This window comes from Rattus norvegicus, chromosome 13 (assembly GCF_021556685.1).
Source record: "Rattus norvegicus strain SHRSP/BbbUtx chromosome 13, alternate assembly SHRSP_T2T, whole genome shotgun sequence".
NCBI lineage: Eukaryota > Metazoa > Chordata > Mammalia > Rodentia > Muridae > Rattus > Rattus norvegicus.
In genome coordinates, this window is record NC_141546.1 from 22,796,748 (window position 1) to 22,818,253 (window position 21,506).

At 48.8% G+C, this 21,506-nt stretch overlaps 1 protein-coding gene across 1 annotated transcript in view; it reads left to right on the forward strand.

The window, feature by feature from the left end:
- The window catches only part of Phlpp1 (PH domain and leucine rich repeat protein phosphatase 1), a 222,007-nt gene extending 211,951 nt beyond the window's left edge, over positions 1-10,056 (forward strand). The window contains 3 exon segments of the mRNA NM_021657.2: positions 3,462-3,656; positions 5,414-5,642; positions 7,918-10,056. Coding sequence (NP_067689.2) covers positions 3,462-3,656; positions 5,414-5,642; positions 7,918-9,150 — 1,657 coding nt within the window. The 3' untranslated portion in view covers positions 9,151-10,056.
- The last annotated feature ends 11,450 nt before the right edge of the window (positions 10,057-21,506 follow it).

The following is a 21,506-nucleotide window of genomic DNA, read 5'->3' on the forward strand; positions in this document are numbered from 1 at the left end:
CATATGTTGAAGCTATTGTAAAGTGTATTAGTTCTCAGATTTCTTTCTCAGTCTGGCATTTGGGTTTAAAAAGACTACTGCTTTCTTTGTGTTGATTTTATATCTTGCTACATTGCTGAAAATGTTTCTAATCTGTACAAGTTTCCAGGTGGATTTTAAGGGTCTTTTATATATAAAGCTATATCATCTGCAAATAAAAATATTTTGGCTTCTTCTTTCCCTGAATTTTTCATTTTCAGTTTGATATCTCTTTGGTGATTCTATTTCTAGTTTCCTGTGTTGAAATGTTTTCACTATTTCATTGCACTGTGTATTTTCACAGCCTACTTTGGGTGATTTGTTTCTATCCTCTGTGAGGTCCTTGAACATATTCATGGTACCTGTTTTGAAATGCTTGTCTTGGGCTTTATTTCCCAGGGCCTCCTGTGGCAGAGTTGCTGGGCTCTGGTGAAAGCTCCCGTCTTAGCTAGAGCGTCTGATTCTCCACTGCTGTCTAGGCATCTGGAGTGAGGACGACTGAGGCGATGCTGGGTGCTGATATCTGGTCTGTCTTTGTTGGACAGGCTGTTCTGTCCCTTGGTTTCTGCTGCCCTCTCTGGATCTTGGGAGAGTGTGTGGCCGTAGGGACCCTGGTAGAGAGTACTTCTGCATGTCAGGGAGTGACCAAACGTCATAGAGATGGGCTAGACGGAAAGCCGAGAAAGGTCGTGGGACAGAGCTAGGGGACCCTATCCTCATTCAGAGGGGATTCTTAGGGACGAGCAAGTAGGCACAGCAGAAAAGAATATGACTGGAGAGTCAGGAGTGGTCAGACGAAGAGGACCTGGGTCAGAACAAGAGCTGGAGTTGAGGTGCAAGGGGGCACCAGCAACCGGCAAGCAGGCTGCTCCAGGACTGCGGGGGAGAATAGGAGTGGCTAAGCTGCGGGTATGGAGGTAGCTGATGGGAGTGGGAGAGTGAGGCCCTGCAAGCAGGCGGTTACAGGGCTGGGGGAGAGCAATGAAGGCTAAGGCCTGAAGCCCAGGCAGGGGTAGCCTCTGGGGCCCAGGTAGCAAGTGTTTCTAGGTACCGACTAGAAGGTAGTGTGCTGGTGTATAACTTTTGTGCTTTAAACCTATTTTCCTCTTTGTATTTTTAATGTTCTTTATAGGCAGCACATAGTCATATTTTGATTTTTTATCTGATTTGATTTTCTGTTTTGAGGGTAATTTTTAGCTCTTTTATTTATATCTTATAAAAACAGCTTAAGTTTCAACTTATTATTTGTTTTTTGTTTGTTTCCTTGCTTGCTTGCTTGTCTTCAAGGCAGAGTTTCTCTGTGTAACAGAGCCTTGGCCGTCCTAGAACTCACTGCAGGCCAGGGTGGCCTTGAGTGTGCAGAGATCTGCCTGCCTCTGCTTCCCGGGCGCTGGGATTGATGCGTGCAGCCCCATGTCTGGCCTGTTTGCTTTTTTCCTTAAAAATCTCAGATGATTTTTTTTTATTATTTTGGGTTAAATTACTTTACTTCTATTTTCCATATTATCTTCCTTGTTGTGTGTGTGTGTGTGTGTGTGTGTGTGTGTGTGTGTGTTCAAACACATGTTTTTATACTATATTTCTTTTACTTACTACATTTTACTCCAATTCTATCTCACTTCACAAAGGACATTAGAAACATCCGGCTTCTCCTGCGTCTACCTTTACACTCTGCTTGTTGCCTTGTGTCTTCCTCTCTCGTTTGTTATAAAGTTCCACAGTATGCTGTTAGCATTTGTAGCTTGGTGTTCTGCTTTCTGAAGCAGTGTCCTCAGCATCAGTGCCGTAGGCATTTTGAGCCACACGTAAGGTGGCAGGGAGGAAGCCTCCTATTTATTGTGCGGTGTGAGCAACATCTCTTGCTTCACGGGGAGGTGCCACAGTCCCACTGTGGCAAGGAAACACGTCTTTCTCACTTGTCATTACCACGTGCTTCATTGTTCTGCAGAGATCAGGTCTCCTCTACCCTGCTCCTTCTGTGTTTCTGCAGTGAAGTCTTCAGGCAGGACACTCTATCGTGCATCTGAAAGGTCATCAGCCGTCCCAGGCCGTTCCTTACTGGAATCCAGACCATTTGCACACAGTGCTCGAAAGAAGCTCCCCTGCCCTCGTGGCCCTCGTGGTTTTGCCACAGGCAGTCGTGGCTTCCCTCGTCCTGGCTTTAGCCATTTGGTCCTGCTGTGCCCCTCAGTCATTCCTTTGTCTCTTGCTGGTAGTTTGTTGAGCTGCTGTGTCCTTAGGTGTGCAGTTTTCACCGTGTTAAGTTGTAACTGTGAATGTCTAAAGTTCCTGTCTGTCTTTTCAAGGCTTGTGCTATTCCCATGTATTAAGCTGTTTGATACCCTCCCTCCCACTTCCCCCCCACCCCCCCCCCCCGTCCCCAGCTCTTTGCCCTGGCTCTCGGTCTCCATTGGGTGTTGTTTTTGTGGGGTTTGTTGGTGAGGTCTCACCATGTGGTTCAGGCTGACCTTGAACTTCTGCTTCTCTCACGTCAGCCTTTTAAGTGCTAGGATCATAGGCCTAGCTTCTCGGTTTTCTTCTGGAGACACCTTAGTGCTCAATGGCCTGGTGCTCCCCATTCAACACTGTCTTCTTGTGCAGCCTCTGTACTTTCCTGTGGACGAAGCAGGGTCAGCATCAGCCCCTGGATGCTGACACCCCCATGCTATACCTGCCACTCTAGCTTAGGTGGCTGCTCTCCTTAATAATCATATGCATGTGGAGGTTAGAAGTTATATCCTAATATTATTTCTCATGTCTTTTACTTGCCTTTCTCTTATTGCCACCAAAGGTAGAATTGGAGCTGGAGAGATGGCCCAGCAGTTAAGAGCACACATGTCCCCCTGCAGATGAGTCAAGCTCAGCTCCCAGTCTGCCTTCCGGTCATGTCAGGCCACTCAAGGCTGTTGTGACTGTAGTTGGGGCACGGGTCTGATGCCTCTAGTCTCACAGGCATCTGCACTCATATCCACAACCCTCGCCCCAACCACACACACACACACACACACACACACACACACACACACACAAGTGATTGTTTTTAAAAATGTAAAAATAAGGTCTGAAGAGATGGCTCCAGTAAGAGTGCGTGCTGTTCTCGCAGAGGACCTGGGTTCAGTTCTAGTGCATGGCAGCGCTCAGCCACCTAGGACTCCAGATTCATTGCTCTGCTCTGGCCCCACAGGTGGCAGGCAAAATAGTCACATGTGTAACATTAGAAAACAAATAATTAAAAATGTAAATATTCTAACAGTACTAAAAGTGGAGGAGAAGGGTGAGAGAAGGCAGAAGTCAGTAGATACAAACTGTCTGCTCACCCAGACCTTCCTGGAGGCCGGAAGAAGACAAAGCAGAGCATTGGGGATGGGGGAGAAAATTCATTGTGTTGGGCACAAGAAGGGAAAGATGAACGGGCTCATCACAAAAGTGTTTTGACTCTGCAGGCTGTGTGTCGCAGCCCTGTCTGTGAATAACTTCCGTGACAACCGAGAGGCTCTCTACGGTGTGTTTGATGGAGACCGGAATGTGGAAGTGCCCTACCTTCTCCAGTGCACCATGAGTGACATCTTAGCTGAGGAGCTTCAGAAAACGAAAAATGAAGAAGAATACATGGTCAATACATTTATAGTCATGCAAAGGTAAAGGCTGTCTTCTTCTCTTGCTCTTAGGGATGCTTCTCTGTCATTAGAAAAGTTGGTTGCAGCGTTCTCAGGGCATGCATGGCTGAGTGCCACAGCTGCTCTCCGGCTTCACTGTCAGGGGTGGGCTGTGCTTCAGTTTGAGACGCACTGATTTCCCTTCTAAGTCAGGGAGGGAGAGGGGTTCATCTCACTGCCCTGAGCCTGAGTGGCCTCTACTGGAAACACAGTTTCACCATTTACAACTCAGCCTCCCCCAACCACAGGGACACCGTAGGCTCCTTAGATCTTCTGTATGGGGAGGAATTCTCTCTGGAATGGGTCATGTCTCTTCCAGTTTGTGGACTAACAGGAAATGCTTTCACTGGTTTGAAACTGAGTGGTTCATATTTTAGACCATTTTTGTATGTTACGCTTCCTCCCTTATTCAGTGCTAATGCACGTATTGCTGACTTCCGGGCTGCTGCCTCTGTCTCACTGTACCTGCACCAGAGCTTCAGGTCACGGCCAGAACCAGGCTGTGTGACTTGGACATTTAGTGTCACATGCTACAAGGGCTCCTCCAGTCAAAGAGTTCTTCATTCTTTTGTCACCTTGAGGCTTTATGGATTGTAGAGGAATTGCCTCATTGTGAAAAGTATACTGGAGGCCCTGCTCTTACGGGATCTGTGGCAATAAATATCCGAGTGCTTTGAAGGCTACGGCAGCACTGATGAGCTCTCTCTCTCTGTCTCTGTCTCTGTCTCTGTCTCTGTCTCTGTCTCTCTGTCTCTCTCTCTCTCTCACACACACACACACACACACACACACACACACCATCGAAATAAACCTCTAGTAGACTCCGGCTCAAACTTCTCCTCACCAGTCTTTGTGCATCTGGCCATGGAATCCTACAACAGGCCCACCTGCAGTGTCTTCTTTGTGACTTTTGTCTGTTAGTTAACAGGTTATAGGACCAGAGAGCACGTCAGCCCTTAGAGTAACTGCCTGGTCACCCAGCGTGTGTGGCTCGGTGCCCCTAGCTTCCACAGCTTCTGTTCCAGTTGTTTAACTTAGGTTCTGGCAGTGCTTCAGGGTCTTCCTGCCCACATTAGGCAAGAGGCAGTTTTTTATAACTGCCAAGGCTCACAGCGGGAGGCTTGGAGGAATGACCGTTGGTTGGCCTGTATGCAAGTTCTTTGCTCTTTATGATGGTCAGTACTTACAGGTGCTCCAAATAGTCCGTAAGTGCCTGGGTTAGTGGACAGTGGAGGGGACAGCAAAAACACGGTGTCTGATCCCAGAATGCTGTCTCTGTAGCTCTTACAGATCAAATAGTGAGGATCCGAACAGTCTTGGCTGCACGGACAAGAACATCAGTGAGCATCCATTAGAAAAACGCTGGGGAGGACCAGTCTGCAGTCCACACATGCACATACTGTGCTTGTACCTGTTCTGATTTTTGTGGGAACAAAGAGGATTTGGAGAAGTGGGTGGGGAGAGAAGCAGTACTTTCCTGATATTTGGGAATATAGTACTGGGGCCTTTTAACTGACATAAGGCAGGTTTTAGCCAAAAGGTAGTCCTTCCCTAGCACCTGAGCAGATACCTCTCCATGTGGATGTGTGAGGGTCAGACCTTTCTCTTCTTGGAGGCTGAGTGGCTTTGCTGGACAGGGCTGAGTCTAATCTCTGGCCCTGTACAGTAGTGCCATCTTTCTTCTGAATGGACACAGTGTAGTAAGGTGTTTGAGTGTTCACCCTTCTCTTTGGGTTCAGGAAACTGGGAACGGCTGGGCAGAAACTCGGTGGTGCTGCTGTCCTGTGTCACATCAGGCATGACCCTGTGGACCTGGGAGGATCCTTTACCCTGACCTCTGCTAATGTTGGCAAGTGCCAAACGGTTCTCTGTCGAAACGGGAAGCCGCTGTCTCTGTCCAGGTCCTATACCATGAGCTGTGAAGAAGAGCGGAAGAGGATTAAGCAGCACAAAGCCATCATCACTGAGGTGAGGAGCCAGTTTTCCTCGGACAGCAGGGGAAGGGAACAGCACCCCCGGTGGAGAATCCTCAGGAAACACGTGCCTTCAGAGGACACTGTTGATGTTAGTTCAGATTTAGAGTTCCAAATCCATGGTATTACAAAGTAAATTCCTTGGTGCTATCTGTAGATTACTGAGGAATATCGCTAGAGTTTAGATATATAAGAATAAGATCAGTTGCATGGAGATGGGAAGGCTTCATGGGTACTGTCTCTGTGGATCTCAAAGGCACCGGTTACATGGCTGAGAACTGGACTCCTGAATCACATTCCTGCTTTGGTATCTCAGCTTACTGACCTGTAAGTCTTGGTTTTCTTGTGTGCAAAGTGGGAACCAGATGCTGCCTTACTTTACAAGGGTAGTCTGACAGCACACTATGGTGTCTGTATAAGTATATAAGTATTTTCTCTTTTGCCAGTTGAGTACTACTGTTCTCAGTGGGCAGGAGACAAAGTACAATGTCTAGAGATATATTTGATTATCAAAACTGGGGCACTGCTGCCATAGAGAGAGAGAAGCTAGGTCTGTGGCTCAAGAGCTCCCAGCGCGGGCATAGTCCCACAGCAAAGATTTGCCCAGTCCCAAATGGCAAGAGTATTGCTGCAGTTTTTGCTCTCTCTTTTTTTTTTTTTTTTTTTCCCTCGGAGCTGAGGACCGAACCCAGGGCCTTGCGCTTACTAGGCAAGCACTCTACCACTGAGCTAATTCCCCAACCCCATAGTATTGCTGTTAAAAACAAACAAACAAAAAACAAAAAACAAAACCTAGAATAGAGTATAGCGCAACCTACTGCCAATGAAACTTGAAAACTCTTTTGCAGTTCTTTGCTAATTTACCAGCCTGTCGGTCCCTCACCGACATGTCTGCTCCCAAGAACCTAACCCCTGTTAGCAGCAAAACTCAGAGCAACAACTGTCTGAAGATGAGGGGAAGGGCAGTGTCCAGAAGAGAAAAAGAGGCTGTGTTGAACATCCCAGAAAGACACCAAGAAGCCATGAGAGCCTGGACTTGAGCACATATATAGATTTAGTTCCCTGTCTGTTCCGGCACTGAGGGTTAATGTGGATGCTGAGCACAGCTTAGGGAGGGGCCATCCAATGCCGCACAGTAGGGAGGGAGCTGAGGCAACCCTGGAGAGCGAGTATCTGCTGCATGAACCTCAGAAGCAGGTCAGCTTCTTCTCCCCTTTTCTGTGCAGCTTCTCTTCCTCACTTCTGCTTACTCTTCTCCATCTTCAACAGTGAATACTTCTCACGCTGTCCCTTCTGTACCTTGATGATGTCCTCAGAGTACAAACTGGGCAGAAGCCTGAAGGGTGGCTCCCATCCAGATCCCATAGCAGACAACAGCGGATTTCATTACTGGAATCAAGGGGGTTTCAAACTGTGTGAGAGCCTGTTTTACTCATCTTAGTTCCTAGACTGCCCCCTGGTCTAAGCATAACTGGTGAGGTCACGTTGGAAAGGCACCCAGGACAAGCAGATACGCAAGAAGCACTTGCTAATCCAGAGACTCACAAAACTTGCATTCGTCATTGTGGAACCTTCTGTGGCAAGAAGTGTTAGAAGTAGGAGCGTGGGGATGAACATGGCTGTAAGCCAGAGACCCTCACACCCAGAAGGTGGAGCACACAGCAGTGCGTGTAGCTAAGATGTATAAGGACTCATCTTTTTCCCCAGCAAACGGCCCGGATTTGGCTGCTGGTCTAAACAGCATGAGCCGTCTCAGGCAGGACTCTGGTTTCTACATTTGTCCTTGGAAGCCAGGCTCACACTAAGTACAAGAATGGGCACTGCTGTTAACACTGCCTCTCCAAACATATGAGTACTGTGACTCAGATGCAAACATCCGTGGGTCGCACAGGACTCCCTCGCCCTCCTCCATGCTGGCTGTGCTGCTGGGCAGGGTCATGCGGTTGAACTGTCCCTGCCCCAGGTGTTTCTATGGCATGTGCCACTTTAGAATCTAATAAGCATGCTTGCCACGTGAGGCTGGACAGCAGCTTGTCATGAAGAGACCCACCACCTAGTATAAGTGTGGTCCCTGTTAAAGGCATAACCAAAGCAAATACTTCCTTTGTCCCTGTTGCCCCTTACAAGCCCAGGTCTGTACTCCGGCCCTTCCACACAGAGTGTGTGAGCCTCCTCCATGGGTGCCAACACTTCCCGAGGACCCAGAGGCAGGCTGCTTGGTAACCACATGTGCTCAGTGCTCACTGTCTCTTTGGAAATTCTTCTTCTAGGATGGCAAGGTCAATGGAGTGACAGAGTCCACACGCATCCTGGGCTACACCTTCCTTCACCCCAGTGTGGTGCCTCGCCCCCACGTACAGTCGGTGCTTCTGACTCCACAGGATGAGTTTTTCATCCTGGGCAGCAAAGGGCTGTGGGACAGCCTGTCCATCGAAGAGGCTGTGGAAGCCGTGCGCAACGTTCCAGATGCTCTAGCCGCCGCCAAGAAGCTATGCACCCTGGCCCAGAGCTACGGCTGCCACGACAGCATCAGTGCTGTGGTGGTGCAACTCAGTGTCACGGAAGACAGCTTCTGCTGCTGTGAGCTCAGTGTGGGAGGGAGCATGCCACCGCCCAGTCCCGGAATCTTCCCGCCCTCCGTCAGCATGGTGATCAAGGACCGGCCCTCAGATGGGCTGGGCGTGCCGTCCTCCAGCAGCGGCATGGCATCTGAGATCAGCAGTGAATTGTCTACCTCTGAGATGAGTAGTGAGGTGGGCTCCACAGCTTCTGACGAGCCGCCGTCGGGAGCCCTGAGTGAGAGCAGCCCCGCCTACCCCAGCGAGCAGCGCTGCATGCTCCACCCGGTCTGCCTGTCCAACTCCTTCCAGCGCCAGCTGTCCAGCGCCACTTTCTCCAGTGCGTTCTCTGACAACGGCCTTGACAGTGATGACGAGGAACCCATTGAGGGCGTGTTCAGCAACGGCAGCCGGGTGGAGGTGGAAGTGGACATCCATTGCAGCCGGGCCAAGGAGAAGGAGAGACAGCAGCACCTGCTTCAGGTGCCAGCTGAAGCCAGTGATGAGGGCATTGTCATCAGTGCCAATGAGGATGAGTCAGGTCTGTCCAAGAAGACAGACATTTCTGCTGTGGGGACCATTGGGCGACGCAGGGCTAACGGCTCTGTAGCTCCCCAGGAAAGGAGCCATAATGTAATAGAGGTTGCCACAGATGCACCTCTCCGGAAGCCGGGAGGCTATTTTGCAGCCCCTGCTCAACCAGATCCAGATGATCAGTTTATCATCCCCCCAGAGCTGGAAGAGGAAGTCAAAGAAATCATGAAACATCACCAGGAGCAGCAGCAGCAGCAGCAGCAGCAGCAGCAGCAGCAGCAGCAGCAGCAGCAGCAGCAGCAGCCACCACCTCCACCCCAGCCGCCACAGGCACAGGCACAGGCACAGGCACAGGCACAGAGGCCCTTCCAGATGGATCACCTGCCGGACTGTTACGACACACCACTATGACCCAGCCTGCGTACTGTTTTAAACAATAAACTAACCAGAGAGGCCGAGAGAGTGTCCCAGGCTCACGTTAAACCAGGGGTGTTGCTTCATGCCCTCTCCCAGACACTGCCCCGCCTGTCTCTGCAGCTCATCTCTAGGCTCTCTTTGTATTAGTTACTTTTAATAATTAACCACTTTTCTTCTAGTGACACTTTACCAATATGATTTAAATTTGTTAACTTCTTTCCCTAACATATCAACTGTGTAAAGACAAAGAACAAAAGGTTTAATATATTACAGAGAAACAGTAAATGATAATGTAATATTTTTAAAAATGGCTTTTTGTTGTTTTGTTCGTTTGGAAGGCAGGGCTAGTTGCCGTTGCTAAATGATTTAATAATACTGTAATGTGTATTTCTTTGTGGGGAAAGCTTTTTTTTGTCTTGAAAATGATAGACATTTGTAGAATATGGAGACTAACTCCTAGGAGTTGCTTTACTCTGTCAGTGACTTAAGTCACTGGGACTCACTAATTTTCTCTGAGAGAACAGTTGATTGAGAAATTTCTATTGTAAATAGCTCAGTGTTACATAATGAAGCTTAAAGTGTTTGTAGTCTTGGCATAGGGACACGGCCGAAATAACTGACTCCTTCCTCGCTCTGCAGAGCCTCCCCTGCCCCAGCCACCTCGCCCATGTGCAGTGTGGGCCATTTGCTCAGTGTGCTTCTGTGCAGATAATGTGGCCCTGCTCTCGGGAGCCCAGAACCTTTTACAGACACTTTTTAATTGTGTTCCTTCCTGCTGCCACAATCAGCATGACTGTATAGAGTCCCTTAGACCAGCCACACATCCAGAGTTATATGGAAACAGAATGCCCAAATGGACATGTCGTAATTTTTGTTATAATAAATATGAAATTTACAAGTACTGGAGCCATCTGCTTTTGTCTCAGCATCCCGGTGTGTCTTACAATCACACCAGCTTAGGATTGGAAGGAATAGGTGGTGGGGGTTGAGATTAACCCACATGGGTTTGGGGTTTGTTTCCTTAACACTCAAGTTCAGCTGCATACAGTGAATGAGGTAGTGAAATTGACCTTCTGGTCAACTGTATGCACAACTGCTGTTACCCTTTTCTTTCTATTATTATGCAAGGTAGACACTAAAAGAGGACTGAGTGGACACTGCATAGAGGAGAGCCCTGCAGAGAACCTGCACACCTGCAGAACCAAGATGGTTTTCAACCCTTCCAGGAGACCATGTGTGCATCCCATGCACCTTCCGTAGTGACTGTCAATTAAGAGCTGTCTGTGGAAGACTGGGGACATCTACTCTACCTGTCTCCCCTCAGGTGTGCACTGAGTACTACTTGGCAGCCCAGACCACTGACCGAGACCACAGAATGAGTTTGCTCATTACAGCACAGGGTTGAACCCGGTGCCTGAGGGAGCTGTGTTTCCCAAGTGTGGCAGAGGCCCTGTGCCTTGAACTGGAAGTCGAGTCATCCCAGGGCATGATCCTGTCCGACTCTCTAGCCCTTCCCTCCCATACTGTCCGTCATACCATGTGGGGCCTGGGTCAGAGAAGCCACACAAGTTCCTAGTTTCCCAGTGCCTATTCCCCATCCAGCCGAGCTGACTTTCCAGTTCATCAGTGCTTGTGTGGCTCTTGTAGAGCGGTCAGAACCTGTGGAGGCCTCAACCAGAGTCAGTACGTGTGGACTGTGATGGCACCAGACGCAGCCACGTGGCACACAGCAGGCGTGGGAGAAAGCAGCAGGGTAGATGCTGTGTTTGTGCACCCACAGCCCATTGGTGCGCACATCTCATGTCAGTTCCGTCACTGAGACATCGTGTGCGCTGCATATGCGGAACTCTGCAGATAGAAGTTCCCTCTGGGGACTCGCAGTACATAGTACAAGGGGAAACGTTTACGTTGCATCCATGTGCAGGGACTGAAGAGGTACAGACATACTGGAAATCTCCATGCTCTTAGGCAGGAGCCTCCCCAGGCATTTCCTAAGGGAAATCTATTCACTTCTGTCTACCAAGTACATTCTAATAGTGTGTGTAAAGGTGCTCATAAATCTGAGGAGGATTTTGAACATTAAGTACTTTATTCATGCCTAAAGCCATGATATCTGCACAGCGGGCATTAAGGAGAAAGGGTTGCCCTGAGGGTCCTGTGAGGAGAGCCAGACCACTGGGGATGGGAGTGAAGAGGAGGAAGCAGTAAGCCCACTCCTGAGGCTGATGGCTTTGCTGGGGCCTGGACACTGGTTCCTGTTGGATACATGCAGCCTCCAGTCTCTGCCCTTATCCCCCAGGCCGGTCTGTGGCCAGGGCCAGGCTAGTGTGGCCCGCTTTCTTTTGATCGCTTTTGGTGTAGCACCACCTACTGGAGAGTAGTTTTTAGGGCGAGGTCATGGACTCCATTTAGACAGAAGAAACTGTTTAACAGGTTTTTTTTTTCAACCTGTAATAGAAAGTAATCCTGAGCACTAATTAAGTGTGGCCCAGATGCTGTAGTAAATCCTAGTTTCTGTTGCACCTTGTACCAGTGTCTGCTTTGTAATGTATCATTGGTGACCACTTGATTCCTATAATAGCCAACTTCCCATGGGAAATTAAAATACTGAAATAACATGTTACCAGAATTCTAAGTCTACCCAGCATCTGTCTACCCTTGCCTTCCCTAGGGTAGAAAACAAAGCAAGACAGAAAGCATTAATGGTATGCCTGCAGTCTACAGAGTAACTCTGTGACGTCACTGTTGGCTGGAACTAAGGGAGGGGGAAAAGCCCATTGGCCTATGTTGACTCTCATCAGAGGATCTTGAATCCTTCCCTGGGGCTAAGCAGAAGACTCACTGAAAAGGGGTATTGTACTGTCTGTAACTGCTTCCTGAGTGACGGATCAGAAACTCACTAAAGCCTGACATCACCCTTCCAGCATAGAGCTAGGCTGGTCAGAAAATTGGAGCACAGCACAGGGGCGGTAAGTGGCAAGTGGAAGAAAAGATGAACTGTTGATGTGGGGACTCTCCTTGGATTTCTTCTCAGTAAACACTACTATTTCCCTTTCAGTTCATCTCTGTAATCCCCGTGTTGTGCAGACTGCTTTCGTCACTGTCATTGATCAGGCCTATGCCGATATGGATCGGTATGTTTGATACTGTTTGAAAATGTACATAACTCTAAAGCATTTGTGATAGCTTTTGGTTTCCCCCTTTGCTCACCCCTCCCTCCTGTATTAATAGGAGCAAAGATCACAGTTAGCCCTGCTCAGTTAAGGGAAGAGCCCTGCCCTGCCTCCCTGAGTCCCATGTCCATCGAGAATCCGTGGCTGGCTCAAAACCAGCACAAGACCTGCAGGGCCAGGCTGGGGTGTGATCTTGAGAGGCTTTGAGGGTCAAAGCCAACACCAGGTTGACACTAATCCCACATAAATGTCTGAAAGCAGAATGGTGTGTCCCTCAGAATGGCCACCACCCCTTCTAGAAGACATTGAACATGTCAGGAAAGAATGAGCAAATCACCCTCAAGCCACTACCTTCCCCGTTTGGGGCTGTTCTGTTTCCTGGCCTCAATTTGTGTATAAATAAGCAAGTACTGGATGTGTTGGCCTTTGGATCACTTTGTTCAAAGAACACAACATTCTACCCTGTGTAAAGGGAGAGGAACAGAATGTTTGGAGAATGGCCTTCCTCCTGCCGACAGCTGGAGTTTCTCTTATCATTCTAATCCTCTAAGGACAGGAAAGAGCTGCTGGCATCACACACACGTTTTTCACTTTCTGCTCTCCTATCTTGTTCCAGTGAACTCACTTAACTCTGAGGAGTAGCCCTGTCTGTTAAAAGGACATCAAAATGGCAGTTGGGACTTTTTCAGTGTCCTATGTCCAGTCCTTGAATGCACCCGTACTTACTTCCAACTCTCTAAGAAGACCACCTCCCGGGGTTGGGGATTTAGCTCAGTGGTAGAGCACTTGCCTAGGAAGCGCAAGGCCCTGGGTTCAGTCCCCAGCTCTGAAAAAAAGAACAAAAAAAAAAAAAAAAAAAAGACCACCTCCCAAATGATACCTGGGAGTGCCTGAGCCAGCTCCAGGTTAAGAGCTGCCTTGAAGCCAGGACTAAGCCAAGCAATATCCTTGATTTGCCTCCAGATCTAGTGTACTTTCGGTGACTACCTATAGAGTGCCTCAGCAGACTGTAAGCATCTCACGCCTCCCAGGAGCAGCAGCATGCACTGGACCAGCTTCCTATCACAGGCAAATACATACGTTCCTCTCCTATTACAATGTCACCTGCCTGTCATTTTCACCGTTGAGCCCTCCGGTTATCAGATGAAATTCTGTGGGAGTGTCTATGACCACCAGGCCCTGCACAGTATCAATCTGCTAGAGGCAAGAAGGAAATCCGGTTCAGTATGACTTAGCTGATGCTGGTCCCAACCTCTAGAGTCTGACCCTGAGCAGTTGACTGCCAGCATATTCAAGCACGGTCTAATTGGGGAAAAGATGTAATACAGTCCCCTGAGCACAGGAGCCATGTTGAAACTCAACTCATCCATGTCACGTCTTCCAAGAAGGTTCCATCTTCATATTCTTCAGATTACGATGAGTGGAGGTTCGTCGTGTTCTTACTGGCTTCCTTCCGCATAACTAGGGACAAGAAGGAATGTTTGGAACAAAAAGAAAGTGATGTACATGGCAAACCTGCTGATGTGGACCAGCGAGCTCTCTTCTGCCTCTCTAGTCCCCCATCCCAGGACATGGCATCAGGAGCTCACTTGGTTCCTGTTTGCAGGCAGAATGCAAGCCGTGTGTACTGAATGGTAGCGTTGTTGTTGTTGTTTAGTGAACACTTTCTTAATTTCTATAACCAAACCCATGCAGATACCGCTTTACCTACTTAATACTATGACCCTTACAAATGGAAAACGGTTGACTTTGATGTTTCTTGCTCAATGTGGCTGTTCATTTCTGCACAGTGATGACTGAACACAATTAACCGGGATGCATTTTTCTAAAGCTGAGAGTACAGCTAAAGTGTCAAAAAATTCAAAGTGTGTGTCTGCATATGTGGGTTTCATACTGCTGGAGTGTGTGTGTGTGTGTGTGTGTGTGTGTGTGTGTGTGTGTGTGTGTGTGTGTGTCTATGCATCTTTTTCTTCATCCGACTGGAGTGTGGGGTAGAGTTTCATCCTGGTGGTTTGGGGTAGTCATTTTGTCCTTCTGAAGGCTCCTTAACCCTCTTCATAAACTGAGTATCTCCCTACATCCATGAGGCACCCGTAGGAATGGTGACAGGTGACCTCAAGGGCAGACACTGGAGCACATTGAGTGACGGTAATCTGGAGAGACAGGCATATCCATGGGTACATTCACACTTGGAGTGAAAACACATGGACAGAGAAGAACTTGGACTTGACCCAGACAGAGACTACAAGCTACCCAAAGCTCAGCCCACAGCAGGACCACTAAAAGCGTTTGTCTGCTATCCCTGCCCTGGTGACCACACTGCTCTGTGAGGGATAAGACTGACTCCTCCCTCCAGGGAATGAAGAAACAGATGTTGTACTCTGCTGCCCAGATGACCTCCCTCCTTCATGAAGAGCCCTTAACTACACTGTGTCCACCTCCAGCAGCACCAACCAGAAAGGACGGAAGAAGCCAACACCTAACGAGCCGTTTCACAGCTGTTCCCAAATAGGTGGGTCTGATTCTACTCACCTTTCCGTGCCAGGCCCTTGGAGAAAGTGGATACAGCGGTCTCCACTGCTGCCCCCTAGCAGGCCTCTCACCTGCCCTTCTATTTGCATGACATGGTACTCTCCATTTACCCAGAATGCCCTCAGTCTCAATGCCCCCATGCCGCCACTAAGGCAGCCCATGCTGCTCCTGGGCCTAAAAGAGTGGATGTGTAGCTGGGGAAACCCCTATGGCCCCAGTACAGTGGCTCCTTGTTTTACTCATGGTCATGTGCAGCCCCAAGGGCACCAGAGCTCATCCTGCAGATCTGTGTTCTCCAGCATCTGTGCCTCCACTTGAGGTGCTTGGAGCACTGACCCAGCCCTAAGTCCCCAATGCCTCTGGGAGCTGCTTGGCCACCTTTATACCTGGCCTAGACATCTCGTCCCGTTCTTCTCTCTAGGCCTCCACCCTTGCTCAGCCATGGTCTGGGCTTCTCTGAAGAACCTGAAAGACACCTAAGTTGACCTCCTTCCTTTCTCTGTTTTCCTGGACCTTCCTTGCTCTCCCGCCTCAGCTGTGCAAAGCCAATGAGACATAAAGAAAACCTCCAGTCCCATACAATTCTATTAACAAACACATAACTATCGAAATTCAGCCAGTGACTTTATTGGCCTTACAGAGCATGGATGAGGAATTGTATACAGGGGCTTGGGTGACCCCAAAACAGCTACACTGCAGCCTTTACCCAGCATGAATGGTGGCTTCCCCAGTAGCCACGCAGATACAGCCCCTTTTTGTCAACTGTCCCCAGCCTGTGTACTCTAGGCCACGTGCAGTTAGGACAGAATTGCAAACAAATGGCTAGGACAGATGGCTGGAAGCTCAGGTAAGGGTCAATGACTCTCCCTGTTGCCTACTGATAGAGAATGTGGTCAGTTCACAGACCTGCTTGTAGGTACAGGTACAACGGAGCTGGTGAAATTGGTAGCTGTTTTGCTCAACCTGCCTGCAGCTCCTCGCCATCTTGGGACCTTGTGCTCTGCCCTGCCTATGTCCTGAGCCTTCCTGTCATATCTCTCCATTTGAGCTGGGCTTGCAGTTGTCCATCCACCTCCTGCTCCTCCAGGTAGGCTCCATCCTACAGCCCCAGTACCCTCAGAAGGTGAGTGAGTGACCGACCACCCAGGCCTGGTTGAGCAGATCCCACAGGCTAGGCAGAGGGGTCATTTCTAAGAGAGCCAGCAGAGTTCAGAGAACCAAGCATAAGCAACCCAATCTCTCACAGTTGATTGACACTAGAGAGGAAGCTAACCCAGGAAAGGAAAGATGCCCTGACCCGGTGTGTGCAGGCTGGGAATCCTCCCTTCCAGACATGGCTTTGCTCTGTCTGCTGACTGGAATGCTCTTCTGCTTCCAGCGCTCACGTGTCAGGCCTTTCTGACCTCCAGGGCAAGCCCTTGACTGTTCTTGTCTGCTCCTCTGACTTCCTGAGGCAGCAGAAGCAGTGAGTCATTTCAGTCCCTACTCTTCCACACTTGCTCTTGGCAGCCTCCCCGGAAATAAAATGCTTTGCAAAATTAGTATTCAATGGCTTCAGCTTGTTGCAACCACAACACGTTACAATTAAATATTAGAAGCGGAAGCAGAGGGGGAAAGGTTGCTCTGACAAAATTTATGTCAAATACTGAAGCTTACAGCAGGAAAATGAATCACCGTACTATTTCTTTCGATAGACACGCGGCTGCTCACACATGAGCACAATGAGCTTGCGAAAGCACTTGTCCTTTCAGAGCAGCAGGTCCGTGGACTTGAGCTAAGCACCCAGGACACTCGCGGCTTTGATTCCCAGGGGTTTGGATGGGATTCATGCAAGAGTCTGTGTCCCTCCATTGCAACATCCCCCCTGTACAGATGGGGTGGGATATCCAGTGTCTGTGCTCATGAGAATCGGTCTTTTTTATGACTGTGGTGAGCTAACGTTGAGTCACCAACTCTGCTACCTGCTTACATCTTAAAGGCAGTGCTGAGGAAATCAACTGGGAAAGTCATTGGAAAATCGATGCCTGAAGTCAAGATTCCAGATATTTTACCAAGAGCTTAAGCTTATTAAATGTTCTTCTTCCTCCTTCCCCCTCCTCCTGCTGTCCTTCCCTCCCTCCCACCCGCCTTGTGTAAAGCTCAGTGACAGACGCTAGATCCTATACTCTGAGGGAATGGGCAATGACTCAGCCAGACTGTGCTTGCCTTCTACGCACACGAAGCTGATGGTGATCACCAGAACCCAGTAAAAAGGCCAAGCACACGACTGCTGGGACACCATTTGTTCTAAAAGGTGAAACCTTACCTGTCCTTTTAACAAGTGATTCCAACGCAACATCCACTTACAACACGAGAACATAGAGTTGTGTTGCTGAAGGGAACCCTGCAAACGCTGGCTGCATAGACACAGGTGGGAGACAGAGGCTTCTGTCTGGTCATTCGATGTTCTCCCTTCCTGGAAGTGCTGGAAGCTATCTCACATGCGTACCGATGCTCATGTACTCATCCCGTAGTTATTATCTGCAAGTGCGTATCTATTTTTATTAAGCATTCCATTTTGAGACAGCCCGTTAATGGGTTTGGCAGTATTAGGGGCCTATCTCCAGCAGACTCTGAGGTAAGAGCTATGGAAGGACTATGGGCAGATCCCTCCTTCACCTCTAATGCTACTGTAACAAAGAAATACAAGTGTGGGGCTTCTGACGCAGCCTTGGAGTCTAGAGCGCCAATGCAATGTCAGCAGCTCTATTCCTTTGTGCCTCTGGAAGAGCTTACTTGTATCTCCCAGCTTCTAGGGATTAGGGCCACCCTCTGGGTTTACTCTAACCAAGACAAGATACTGGGTTGCCTCCTTTCATGTGAGTCTGGGAGTCTGTTCTTCCTCTAAGAACGATAGGCATGCAGACCTTAGGACCTGCTCTAATCCACTGGGGCAGTATCTTGGCTTAACTGTGTCTACAAGGACCTTGTTACAACATAAAGCTTCCTGTCCAGGTGTGGTGGTCATAAACGTCTGGGGATGTTTTCCAGCCTAGCCTACCATCTAAAGCTGGTGTGCACTGGTGATGTCTTATGCTATATAATTTAACAGAGTCCCCAAGCTCCTCTAGTTCTCTGAAAGCAGCGATGTGCATGGTAAGAGACCTGAGTCAGGTCTGAGCCAGGCTGGAGGGAATCCCTGCCTCATAGAGCTCACAAGCCTAGGTTGGATTCCAAAGAGCACGCAGAGTGTATCAGTTGCTTTGCTTGTTCCTGAGACAAAATATTTGGCAGAAGCAGTTAAGAGAGAGGTTTATTCAGCTTACAGTTGCAGAGCGTCTGGGCCGTCATGGCAACTGGTCAGCACTAACTGTAGCAACAGGTGTTAAGTGGCAGCTTCCATGTCCTGGTGACCTGGAAAGCAACAGTAGAACTAACACCGAGGCAGGCTCTAATCCTCAAGGCCCACCCCTCACCAATAGGCAGGGTCTTAGGGTTTTACTGCTGTCAACAGACACCATGACCAAGGCAACTTTAAAAAAAAAAACAAAAACAAAACAACAACAAAAAAAAAACAGCATTTAATTGAGGCTGGCTTATAGGTTCAGAGATTCAGTCTACTATCACCAAGGCGGGAGCATGACAGCATCCAGGCAGGCATGGTGCAGGAAGAGCCAAGAGTTCTACATCTTCATCTGAAGGCTACTACCAGGCTAGGATGGGGGTATTAAAGCCTACACCCACAGTGACACACCTACTCCAACAAGGCCACACCTACTTGAACAGGGCCACACCTTCTAATAGTGCCACTCTCTAGGCCAAGTTTATACAAACCATCACAGGAAGTTTCTACAGCCTTCTAAAGCAGGGCCACCAGGTGGGTACTGAGAGAGCTTGTGAGGCACACTTGAGATGCAAGCCATATCACACAGTGTGTGCAGTGGGAATAGCCATCCCGATATAGCAAATAATGGGTGATGCTGGGGATGTCTGCAGCCATGGATTCCAGAGAGCTGCTCTCAAGGTCATACCCCTGGTACTGCTGATCAACTGTTCTCTCAACCAGCTCAATTCCCTAGTGGATGTTAGAGGGAAAGGGGACAGGCTGGCACCAGCAGAGAAAGACTGTGTGCCCAAGCACCTGAAAGACCAAGTGACCAGAGGGATAGCGGGGTAGGAGGGCAAAAGGCCTGCGAATGGACAGCACTGGAACTTCATTGGCTTGCTAGGGCAGTTATAACGGAGGACCAGTGACTGGCTGGAAAACAACAGGATCTCTCCTCTCTGAAGGTGAGTCCATGGTCAGGGTATCAATAGGACCAGTCCCCAAGGGCTGCGAGGAGACCTCTCTGCCAGGGCTTTCCCTCTGGCTTTTGAAGGTTGCTGTCAGTCTTTTGTGTTCCTTGGCTTGAATGAACATTGTGCTGAGTTCTGCCTTAATTCATCGTCATACATGACTTCCTCCCAGTATGCTTCTCTGTGGACAAATGTCCCTCTGCCCTAAGAAGAGTACTCATAATGAAACAGAGCCCAACTCTCACTTAGTCTAACTGAGAGGTCCAGGAATTCTACTCAAGCCCGGCTTGAGATTCTGACACTGAACATTCTCATCATCCGGGCTTTTGTTAGCTTAGCCTGCATTTTGAACTGACCATGACCCCTAGGACCTGTACTGACTTGTTGTGTGTCAATAACAATGACACATGGAAGCTGTGAGCCTGGCACGGGCAGGTAAGTCTTGCGGTCCTTCAGGGAGCTAGGCTAGGTGCGTCTTCTCCCACTGAGGCCAAACTTATTAGTCCTCTGCTATATACGTGCCAGGGGCCTCGGATCAGCCCATCTATGCTCTTTGGTTGATGACTCAGTCTCTGGGAGCTCCAGGGGTCCAGGTTAGTTGAGACTGCTGGTCTTCCTATGGGGTCGCCCTCCCCTTCAGCTTCTTCAATCCTTTCCCTAATTCTTCCATAGGGGTCCCGGACTTCAGTGCAATGGTTGGGTGTAATTATCTGCTGTGTGTGTCTCAGTCAGCTGCTGGTAGGGCCTCTCAAAGGAAGTCATGCTAGGCTGCTGTAAAACCCTAACACTGGTAACTCAGTAGGATGTCCTGGTGCCTGTGCACTCTCTGCTTGGGGGTCTGAGCCACACTGGGACCCTCTCCCTCGTCTCCAGTCAACCTGCAACAGATTCACTCTCTGGCATAGCGTCCAACAGTGGCAAGTGGTAAGTGTGCCCTTAGGTTAGGATAAAGGCTTCCCTGATCATCGAGCTCAGGGATTACCCTCTGGAGGCAGAAGAACCCCAGGCAGATCTTTACGGCTGTGATTGATCCTCTTCGCTGACTCTACCTCTGACCTTTCCCTTGGGGGAGGCTTCATTTTTTTTTTTTTTAGCTCAGTTTTGGCTTCATTAAAAAGTCCTGGAACCAGGAGCAGAGTCTCCTAGGGCGTTTTAGCTCTGGCCCTGGTCCAGTGAGGTGACAACCCACTGTGCAGATTGTACCTTCCTCAATTGATCATCCTGTGTCCCAGGACATCTTGGATTTCAGGTGATGGACCCCCTCCTCACCTTCCTTTGTGTCCTCCGCACCTCGTGGCTTCCTCCTCTTGAAGAACCCCTGACCCCTATGCCTAGTGCACTGCTTAAGGGCCTCTAAACTTACCCACTTTTGCTGTCAAATTTGGCCTTAATATCCCTTAGATAATCAATCAAAAGGGCCACCCAATGCCACCTTAGATCCCAACATTCTCAAGGACCTCTGAAGCTACTGCCAGCAACTGGGGAAACAGAACGTCCCATTCCCTATTTCTTTTTCCTCTGCTCCAAACCCTGTTTCTTTTTGTCCCATCTCCTAACACCATGTAAACCTCCTGTCTAAGTTATGGTTAATGCATCTGTAAGTTTGTTGCACAGTGGGAACCTGAGCGGGATCCAGGGAGAAGGGGGTTGGGGGAGCAAAAGCGCACCCCCTGAAGCATGTACACACCCAGAGCACACCTGCTCGGGCTGCCCGGCAGTACCCACTCTGAACCAAATCCCCCAAGGTGTGTATGGATCATTTGGTTGTGAGTTTGATTCCCCAGCTGCTCCTGGCTTGCTGCACCCACACGGTCTCCTCCTTACTCTCCTGCTCCCTCCTGGCTGTCGGGGGCTTCAGCTCAGAGCTCCTGCTTGGGGCTTATAGGAGCACACCCATGTGGTGTCCCTGTTTGGTGTTCCTGTTTGCCACTGTCTCTCTAGTTTTCCATGGACTTGGAATTTATTACTACAGTTTGACTCCAGTATAGATCAAAGGCCAAAAACCATGATGCCCTTGATTTCCAAATTCTTGAAAACTGTAACAAATTGTAACAATTTCTGTCATCACATAAATGATCCCAATTCTCATATCTAAAGTTCTACCTTCCACTCTTTAATCTTTTATCACTACAATTTCTCTATGCTTTGCTCTTTTTTAAAAAATTCTCTTATTTCAGACATTGGGTATAATTTAAAATCTATAAAATCTGTAAAAAAAATTTGTCTTTAAACTTGTAACAAAAGGCTTTTAGTTAAAAATATCTATACTTGGGTATATATACTAAATTCAACTCTCATGTTAAAAACTAGATGTGCTAGGAAAACCTGGTTTGTAAGTAACAACCATCTTGGCCAATGACTCCGAGAGGA